General features: G+C 60.7%; 1 protein-coding gene across 1 annotated transcript in view; it reads right to left on the bottom strand.

The window, feature by feature from the left end:
• Positions 1-9,876, bottom strand: part of TESC (tescalcin) — a 57,711-nt gene that overhangs the window by 27,337 nt on the left and 20,498 nt on the right. Inside the window, exon 6 of the mRNA XM_004690697.2 lies at positions 9,820-9,876. Coding sequence (XP_004690754.1) covers positions 9,820-9,876 — 57 coding nt within the window. The remainder of the gene's footprint in view (positions 1-9,819) is intronic.

The following is a 9,876-nucleotide window of genomic DNA, read 5'->3' as shown; positions in this document are numbered from 1 at the left end:
CCCGCGCCCACGCTACAGCGCGCCCCAGAGCACGGCCGTCCGCGGCGAGGCGCGACCGTGTGTGTGCTGTGGAGCCTTGTTGCTGCGTGAAAAAGAACGAAGACCTGGCGCTCGCTCCGAGACAGACGAGCCTTGAGGCAGCTACGCGTGAGACGTCAGTCTGCGACGGCCGCGCGTCTACTCCCGCCCCGTGAGGCGGGAAGAAGTGGCGCATCTGCCGGCACAGACAGGCGGTGCGCGGTGGGCGGCCGGGTGCAGGCACGAGTCCTGGCTTCACCCCTCGGACTGCGGAGTCCAGTCTGCACCCTGCCAGGCTCGGCAGAGGGCCATGGGGCAGGAGATCCGTGTGGACCAGGGAGTCAGAAAGAATGCTCGAGGAGGGGAGAGGCGTGGGGGGGAGAGCAGGCCCCGGCCGGTCCAGCCCCCCTCGGTGGACCATCAGCAGTGACCCCTCCCCTTATGGGGTGGTCAGGGCTTCCTGAGGCTGCACTTCCAGGGGCCCCAGTCGGGCGCCAAGGGCACGTGCCGTTCTGCTGACTCCTGGACGCTGCGCTGGCTCTCGGTGTGGGAGCCCTGTGCCTGCTGGCAGGTGCCACTCCCGTGCATCATGGCCCAGCGCCTCTGGCACCGCTGGATGCTGGAGATCCAGATCCAAAAGGCAGCGCCCCGCACCCCTCACCCGCTGGGACGCAGGTGGCAAGAAACGTCGGCTCCCCGAGGGGCACTGGACCCCCAGTCCAGGGTGGGGTGAGGAGTGACGCCTACAGGACTCTAAGCCTGGCCAGGGTGCAGGCGCGGCGAGCCCCCCAGTTCTTCAGCAGAGGTGAAAAGCTGGCCAAGAACAGGGAAGCGGAGGGGCGGTGGAGAAGCCGGACACATGGGCCCAGGCACCCAGACGTCACTGAGTTCGTGAGCGGCTGAGCAGGAACACGATGCAGGTACAGGGCCCTGCTGAGAGGCCGCCAGGTGCAGCAGTCAGGTGTGTTTGTGGGGGGGTGCGGGGAGGGGGTGCTCGATGCTAAGCACACGCTAGCTGCTCTCTCCAGGAGTCCGCAGGGGTCCCCTGGGCACTGTGCCTCCCCACCTCCCCCGGCAGCACCAGTCAGGGTGCAGGACCTGGGAAGGTCTGGGTGGCTTCCAGGGGGTCCCTAAGCTCTCCGTATGCAGCTTCCACTGGCCAAACCCGACCCAGCACCAGCCAGAGCCCCCGGGGGGGGGGGGGGCGTGCAGGCTGGGGCGGACGCTGGTTCAGTCCCGGCCTCCGGCCTACTAAACTGTCTCCTGGGACGTCGCCGCCTCCCCTCCTAAGTAATACAGATAATAATAGCACCGCCCTCTCGAGGCTGTTCGCACCATGGAAATGATCAAAGTCACACACACTGCACCCTCGACAAAGGGTGGGAGGCCCCAAAGGGCCCGCGGCCGCTGCAGGAGCAAAACAGGGCCTCGTCCTGGGGACCCAAGGAGAGAGGAGCAGGCGCCCGGGGCTGGAGACGCGACCCGAGGCAGCCGTGCCCAGGGCCCGGCCTCCGGCCCTCAGCGGAGGTGGCCCAGGCTGGCCGGCCCCTGAGACAGAGCCACGGCGCCAGGGGCTGCCTGGGCCAGAGCCACAGGAGGGACAGGAGGGGCCAGGCGCCCCGAGCTGCTCGCCTGGAAATGCTTCCAATGGTCACTTTCACGTGGGGATTTGCCCCAATTTTAAAAACCACCACACAGGCTCTCCACCCTGGACCTGGCAGGAGGAGCCTGAGAGCTGTGCTGGTGCCAAGGAGGGTCAAGCAGGCCCTGAAGTGCCTGCCGCTTACTGGGGAGAGGGGGAAGGGGGGTTGGGGGGGTGCGCTACAGGCTCTAGTGGGGGAGAGTGTTGGGGGGGAGGGGTGTCCCAAGCTGAAGCCATAGCAGTGAGTGACCCAGGGCTGCATACCTGCTGGGGTGGGGTTGGGGTTGCAAGGGGGGGGGGGGTTGAGGGGGTAGCAGTCTCCTGGGGCTGCTGGGTGCAGCACCCCACGCCTCTCCTTCACCTGCCTGGGGGAGGGGGGCAGGCGCCCATAGTGCAGACCACAGTCACCGCCTGCGGCTTATCACTAACTGAAGTCGTACTTGGGTGCCTGGGCCCCGGGCAGGAAGTTCTCAAACCCAGTTCTATCCTGCAAGGCAGCAGCAACAGCAGCAGCAGCAGCAGCAAGATAATTGCTGGCATTTGCCCAGCACCTTGCAACACTTTCACCCAAACTGCCCCCCTCTGTAAGTGCAAAGCCCAGGAATTCCTGGGAGGCTCCAGCCCACGCGGGCAGGGCACCGCACCTGGGGAGCTTTCCTGCAGAGAGCACCCCCAGTCCTCAGGACTGGCCGGGAAGCTGGGGTCAGACTGAAAGGACTTTCAGAAACATTCTCCACCCATGAGCAAGGAGACACACTGGAGACTCAGAGTGGGGAGCAGGACTCAAAACCCCACACGCCCTCAGAACGCGCTTCTCTCCCGCGCCTTACAGTGGCGCTGATGACCGCGGGGCGGGCAGGAGCCAGACCGACCACTTGGCCTGTGTTACCTTACTTAATGCCCACACCCTTGGGGCGTGCGTGGCTCCCAGTTCCCAGTTCTGCTGTGGTTGGGCCGCAGAGCTGCGAGCAGCAAGACTGGGGCCTGCCGGGGAACCCGTGCATTTCTCGCCACGCCAAAATGGGAAGCGACTGGAGGGAAGACTGCACAGGCTTCATGTGATGAGAGTCAGAGGTGTCTGTTTAATAAAAAGACTAAAGATGAGGAAGGGAAAAAGCAGCAGTGAATCAGTAGGGACTTGGAGAGTGGGCGTCTCTCAGAGCATCGGAGGAGCTGGTTTTCACATCCTTCCAGAACTATCTGCGGCTCCAGGTCTAGGCTGACGCCAAACCCAGGGAATAGCCCCTAGAGCACCCAAGAACCCCAAGTCCCACCACGTGGCACTAACAGACTCACTACAAGCACGTCACACACTGGTTAAAACAAGGGGAGAGATTAAAGCGGGGCCGGGGTGGGGGAAGAAATATGAGGGTGACAGAGAAGAAACCCATCTGGAAAGTTGGTAAAAGGAGTCTGGGAAGTAATGGGCTGTCCTCTTGATACAACAGAAAATGAAAAGACAAAGTAGAACTGTCCAAATATCCACAAAAGAAAAAAAAGAGGAAGAGGAGGTGGTGGCGGAGGCAGAAGGTGGAGAGGGAGGGTGTGGTGTCCCGGCGGAGGGTCAGCAGAGCCCAGTTGGACCCAGGGCCCTGGCCTTGCCAGAGCAGCCCAGTGGGTGGAGGTGGAGGCCCTGCTCTGCAGTAACCCTCGTCCCCATCCTGGAGGAGCTTCCGTTTTGCAGCTGCTTAGACACCCCCACCCTCAGGGACTGGAGGCCAGAGGACCTGGGCATCCAAGCCAGCCTCAGGCAAAAGCGAACGGTGAACTCTGGGAAGTAAACAGACCCGTGGAATTTTGAGAGGCGGAGTGGCTCCAGCCAGGGTGGCCCAGGGAAGAAGCAAATGAAGCCCTCTGGGAAGCTGGAAGACAGGCAGGAGGGGGAGGAGGGAGGTGCTGAGGTAGTCCAGGGTACCCCAAGTACAGGCACCAGCAGCTAAGCTTCCAGCCCCCTCCAGGGGGAACAAGCTAAGGGGCTTGTGGGAAGCTGAAGCGTAAAAGACAGCCTGCCAGCCTGCCTGCGGGGTGGCCCAGGGCGTCCCCCACTGGCCAGAGAGCTGAGCAGGAGGCCGTGGGCGCCGGAGCCCAGCAACACACAGGACAAGCTGGCTTCCGTGCTCAGTCCCAACTCCCGCCTGTGACCCGCACGGCTGAACAAACTCCATGGCCCAGGAAAGGCAAAGGGAATCCATCCGCGTTTCCAGGCCAGCGGGGGTCATCCCTGGCAGGCGAGGTCCAGGCGCCAGGACCCTGGGGACTACCAGGACCCGCCCACCTCGGGCTTCTCTGACCACTGGCCCCAGCCCCGGTGCTCACAGGCAGGGAGGCCTCCCGCCCGGCCCTTGCCCAAGACCTGCCAGCCCCGGGAGCTGCGTCCAGAGCGGAAGACCCACTTCTGACCGCGAAGGTGACACCACAGGGACAACAAAGGGCCTTTTTGTCCAGCGCTCGGGAGGCTGCTCCACCGGCGGAAGCCACCTGCTGACCTTCTGGCTTAATGAATTAATGATAAGGCCCGCAGGCAGCCCCGCCCCCCGCACACGCGAGAGGGCCCTGCTGCCCTCGCAGAGTGCTGGGCGTGTCTGAGCCAAAGAGGCCTGTTCCCCAGCTTGAGATAACAGGCACTGCAGTGCTGGGCACGGGGAGAAGCATCTTATCACCACACTGGGTTTTGTCCGACTGGGCTTTCTGGCCAATCAGAGCCTTCAGTTCCAGCTGCCTTCTGGGGTCCATTAACTCACAAGAAAACATCCTGCTGGCATGGGGTTAGGGGTGGAGGGAGGCGAGGAAAGACAGATGCCAAAGGAACCTAATTACTAATATTCTGAGGAGCTAGGAAGTCTTGGTGTGGACTGCCAACTGCTTCCAAGGCGAGCAAGCGTCCTCTCTCTGAAACAGACGTGAGCCGCCCAGGACACCGACCCCTGGGGGAGGTGGGCACAGACCCACCTCTTCTTCCCAGACAGGCCCCCCCACACTGTCCACCCCTGAGCTTGCCCTCCCAGGCATGCCCCACAGCTCTAGAACTTTCCTGTCTCCCAGAATATATCCTACTGGTCCAACAAAGTAAACAGGCAGGCAGGGCCCCATTAACGAGGTCATATGATAATTAGATATGGGGTCCAGATCAGACAGATTCTCAGACTCTGTCATGGCAGACTGTATAGTGTGGGAGAGCCAGTTTCCTGGGACACTTGAAAAAGAGGTTACCAGTGGCCTAGGGGTTAAGTCTCACTGCAATGGCCCGAGTTTTATCTCCAGCCAGGGAGCTGACCCACAGGGCACAGCAGACCTCTCCTGTCTCACCCACTGACCCCTCAGCAGTGTGTTTCAGTCCGACTGCCTGTTCTGCTCCCCACTCTGCCTCTGGTGAATCCGCTCACCCTCACACCTCTCGCCTGCACCCCAGTTCTTCTATTTGCAAAGAAAAAATAAATGTTGATCACTGAAAGTGCTGGCTTTGAACTTGGACTAGTGACCTGAGCTCACCCTCCAGGACATTTGCTCCTTCCCTTCCAGGGAGCCACAGTGTCTCTTTTTCTTAAAAACAACAACCAACTTGCGCTTTTACTCTCCTGAGGCATGACTGATAGCCTCCTGTTAGGAGAACTTGGGAGCCACGCAGACAACTGTGTCCTGTTTCATGGGGTTTGGCGTCTGCCAGGATCCCGGCTGGCCTGTGCTGGCCCCTCAGGCCTCGAGCTTACAGAGGGCAGGGGAGGTGTCTGGTATCTGGAGCCCAGTGGGCCACGGGCCCAGGCCAAGGTCTGGGGCCACTTGAAGACAGTAGCACCCCGGCACATGCCCGGGGTGAGCACCCAGGGACTACAGCACCACCCCACCTGCCACTGCCCAGGACGGCGCTGAGGTCTGGGAGCGAGGCCGGACCTGCATCTCAATGCCACCTCCCGGGAGCCTGGGGCCTCGGGCGAGCCAGGCCCCTCGGGAGCCTCAGTGCCCACACCCACAGCAGGGGACCCGCGGGTCCCTGGGAGGCCTCACAGGAAGCTCTGGACAGGCTGCTCAGCTCAGGGCTCGGCAGAGGACAAGTGCCCATTAATAAACACTGGCTATTTCCATGATGAGAGCTGAACTCGAGAGCTGGGAGATTGTTTTCTTCTTCCTTCTGGCAGCTTCTTGGCATCCACATAGGCAAGCCCAAAGAGCTGTTTTGAAGGGGGAAACAGGCCCTCCACCTTTCCCAGAAGCCTCATCTTAATGATTTCCTTTCCAGCTCCAGGGGCAGTCATGGATAGGTGGGTGGGGCGGGGGTGGGGACGGAACTGGCCACCTCCAGGCCAGCTCAAGGTGAACGGTTCTCAGGAAATTTCTTCCTCTGCAGGGCCCTTTCACACCCCAGTGCACTGGCTGAGGGCTCCCTTCCTGTGCAGAGGGCGGCAGAAAGGCAAGCCCGGGAACCCTCCCTCAGGTTTTCACAGGATCCTTAACAATCTAGGTAGTCAGCTTCTTGGCTCAGAAGACTGTTTGCAATCAATCAACAAGACTAACAGGCCCAGGGACTGCGTGGGCGAGCTGTGCTCCGGCTGTGGCTGAAGCCAAGGGGGTGCGCTGTGTGGGAGGGCAGGGTCCTGGCAGGGCTGCTGTGGCGGACACTCGTGCTCCTGGGCAGTCGTCCTTGGGTTGTGCTGTCCTCCAGGGGACCCTTTTGAGTTCTACACAGCACACACTGCATACAAAGGCGAGACACTCCCCACTCTCAGGGGCTCCACGCAGGTGGCACAGTGTAGTGCAAATGGGAGTGATCAGGCTGTTTCTGCCCTCCTGCCATTAGCATCACTGACTGACACCTGTGGTCTCAGACGCGCGCCTCACGGCGGCACCTGGTGGTGTGGGCGTGCTTGAGTGGGCGCACCTGAGCCTGGAGGCGGAGCAGGTACGGGCAGGGGCACAGGGAGCAGAGAACAGCAGGGCAGCAGAGGACATGTGGGGCAGAGGACTGTGCAGTAGAGACCAGGAGAGAGGCCAGAGAGCCCAGAAAGAGCAAAGATTCTCCAGGGGCTGGGCCTCCTGCCCCTCCCCACTCCCCCCCCCACCCAAGTGCCTGGTTGCCTCACTACCAATGGTGTAGAAAGTCATTAAAAGCTGTGAAAAGCCACTAAGGGTTCCAGGACTCTCCTTACCCACGTGCCCAGATCAGGAGAACCTGCTTGTGCCTGGCTGGTGCTACGCACAGCTCTGACTGTGTGTGTGCACTATCATGGAGGTGTCCTGGGGCCACAGGAGGATGAAGGGAGCCCAGAGTCGAGGAGCAGGAGCTAAGCTGAGCCCCAGATGACCAAAAGTATGAGCTTTGTAGCAGGAGCCGGAAATGCTTGAAGTCTTACTGGTCTCCACATTTGTGTGGTGGGGCTGCAGCCAAACTGCTTTACCTGAGCTCTGCTTCCTCACCTGTAAAGGGGCCACATCCCCACCCTCCCTGGAGGGCCAGGCTGACTCTTCAATGTGAGGACCATCCAGGTCCTCAGAGAGGCTGGAGTAGTGCCCTGGGCACTGCTGGTTGGGTCTCCAGCAGCCCTGGACTTGGGCTCCTCCCCCTTTTCTCAAAGATAATTCCCGCAGGTTCCTATGGCTGGGGGGGGGGGGGGCAGGTCCTGGGAGCTGGTCTTCCCATGCCTGCCCAGCCCTTCACAGCCATGCCTACACCTACATCGTCTCCAGATGCACGCACGGAGGCTCCAGAGGAGCAATGACTGCAGCTGTGGAAGTGGCCCAGCAATCAGGACATACACGTGTGCAGAACCTGCCAATAAGGCACCGAACATAATAACTTGCCCAAGTCACATCCTAGCAGGAGCCTTCAAAACCAGGCCCCTGAGCCCCGACCATGACAGTATCCTCATCTCACACAGTTCCCACTCACTGCCCTCAACTTCCTGCCACAGGGCCTTTGCTGCCCTAAATGCACTTTCTGCTGACTCTCTCATAGCTGGCTCCTTCACATGAGTTTTTATTCCATTATTAGCCCCTCAGAGATGGCCTGGTCGACCCTAGAGAAGTGTTTCCTTGCCTCTCCAATGTTCATGCTATGGTAACAGAGCTCAACACCCGCGGGTTGTTTTGTTTATCCTGTGTGTCTCCCCTTCGGAACATCACCCTCTCTGGGCCATCTCAGCCTCCAGCCCTTGGTAGAGACAAACTCACTGAATGGGTGCAGCCCCGCAGGCGGACCCGCACTGCTTGTCATTTCCCCTCTAGTCTGACCTCAAAGCCCCTTCCTCCTGAACCCTTCTCCTCCTGTCCCCCTTTGGGGTGTGAAATTCAAATTCTGGGGAGCAGAAAGTGAAGCCACATCAGCCACATCCAGGAAAGCTACAGAGCAGGAACAAGGCATATGCCTTCCCCGTGGGTGGCTGGACCCAGGAAACTGCTGAGATTCCCAGCATGCTCTGCCGCCCCATCACCTGTCCAACCAGATGGAATCCCCCAGAGTGCTGCTGGGACTGCTTGGGAGATAGGGGCTGCGGGCCAGCCCACCCTCCCAGGGGAATCCCAGCTACAGAGAACCCCCACTTCCAAATACAAGGAAATGGAGGCGGTGAGAGGGCACTTAAATAAAAACAGGGGAAAACCAAGATGTCAGTCTTGGAGCTGAACTTTATAAGACTCTGAATAAGTAGAACAGTCACACACTCATCTTGCAAATCGAAATGACAATAAAAAGTTTACAGTGAAAAACGCACTCCCCTTCATGGCTCCCACCAAATCCTCCTTCTATTCTTACTTTCTTGAGTCTCCTTCCAGAACTTTTGATGCAAACAAGCAGTTTCAAATATACATTCTTATCGTCCTCCATTTTCAAACAAATGGAGCATCACATCTACTGCACAACTATTTTTCCTTCTAGCTGGAGACGACAGCTCTATATTTGTCCACACAAAGATAAATACATGTATGTGCATGAGTGTGTCACGCAACCCATTAAGGGCTTTCTGTAATTTTTCTCCAGTTCTCCTGGATAGAGATGGTTCCACTGGAGAGCCAGGAGGGATCATCTTTCAGCAAAGGATAAATGGCTGGCCACCTAGCCCCACCTCCTCACCCACCCCTCTTGTTTGGCTCTGGAGCTGGCAGGGTGCACCAAACTCAAAGCCGGAGGCAGCTCCTTTCTAGAAATAACATCTGCAGTTCCCATTTCTCAAGTATCTACCAGGTACTAGCAAAACTCCCATTCCAGAGAGAAGGAAACCGGGATTCTCAGACCTGAAGTGACCAGCCCAAGGTCACGCCGCTGGAAGTGGCGCTGGCAGGTTACACCTGGTCCTTAGCCAAAGCCAATTTGCTTACCTGGCGACTGGAGAGGTCTCCAGCCCACACCCCCCTACCGCGGATGCAGAACCCTGCGCCCCGGGTTTGGGCCCCCGTTCGGCTGGGCTTGGGCGAACAAACACTTCTGCCGTCACTTCCCTGCGGTCAGTCCGCGGCCAGGCTCCCCGCGCGCCCCACCCCACGTGGTTGCGGGGTGCGCAGCCTCTGCGGGTCCCGGGAGTCCCGGAGAGCTGGGAGAAGGTCGCGGGGTTCCGGCAAAGTGCTGTGCGGGCGCTGCCTCGCTTAAACCTCCAGCGACCCGGAGAGGCGGGCTCGCCCGAACCCATTTTACAGATTGGGGAACGCAGTGGGGTACAGAGAGGCCACCCGCCGCCTAAGGTCACCTGGCCCCCGAGCAGCAGCGCCTGGCTCTCACCCAGTCCCGCCGACTTCAAACTTTCCGCCCCCTGCGCATCGCGAACCCCAACGACTTTCAGGTGCCGGGCGCGCACGCCCGCTGGCGTCCCCGGGCGTTCCAGGTTCTCGCTCCCCCGGCCCGGGCGACGCTCCGCTGCGGGGCTGCGGGGGCGGGGTGGGGGGGGAGCCGGGCCCAGATCCCTCCCCGCCCGCAGACCCCAGCCGGGGGTTCCCCGCCAACTCCGCGCGCGCCGAGGCTGAGCGGCCAAGGCACTTAGTCAGCATCGCCTCCAGGCTCGCGCCGCAGCCCGGAGAGTGGCCGGCGACGACCCATTTGGAGGAGGAGGAGACTGAGGCGCGGGGGACCAGCTACTGGCCCAAGGTCACGCCGCGCCGGCGGCGGGGGCTGGGCGCGCCCCGGACAGCCGGCCGGCGGTGCCCACCCCTGTCCCGCAGCCGTCCCCGTGGGTACTCACAGCCGGTCTTGCCCACGAGCTCCCGCACTTCCTCGGACGCGGAGTGGGCAGCGCCCA

This window comes from Condylura cristata, unplaced genomic scaffold, assembly GCF_000260355.1.
Source record: "Condylura cristata isolate star-nosed mole 26May11 unplaced genomic scaffold, ConCri1.0 scaffold00029, whole genome shotgun sequence".
Lineage (NCBI taxonomy): Eukaryota > Metazoa > Chordata > Mammalia > Eulipotyphla > Talpidae > Condylura > Condylura cristata.
The sequence above is the reverse complement of the archived record's forward strand: the minus strand, read 5'-3'. Positions and strand labels throughout refer to the sequence as shown.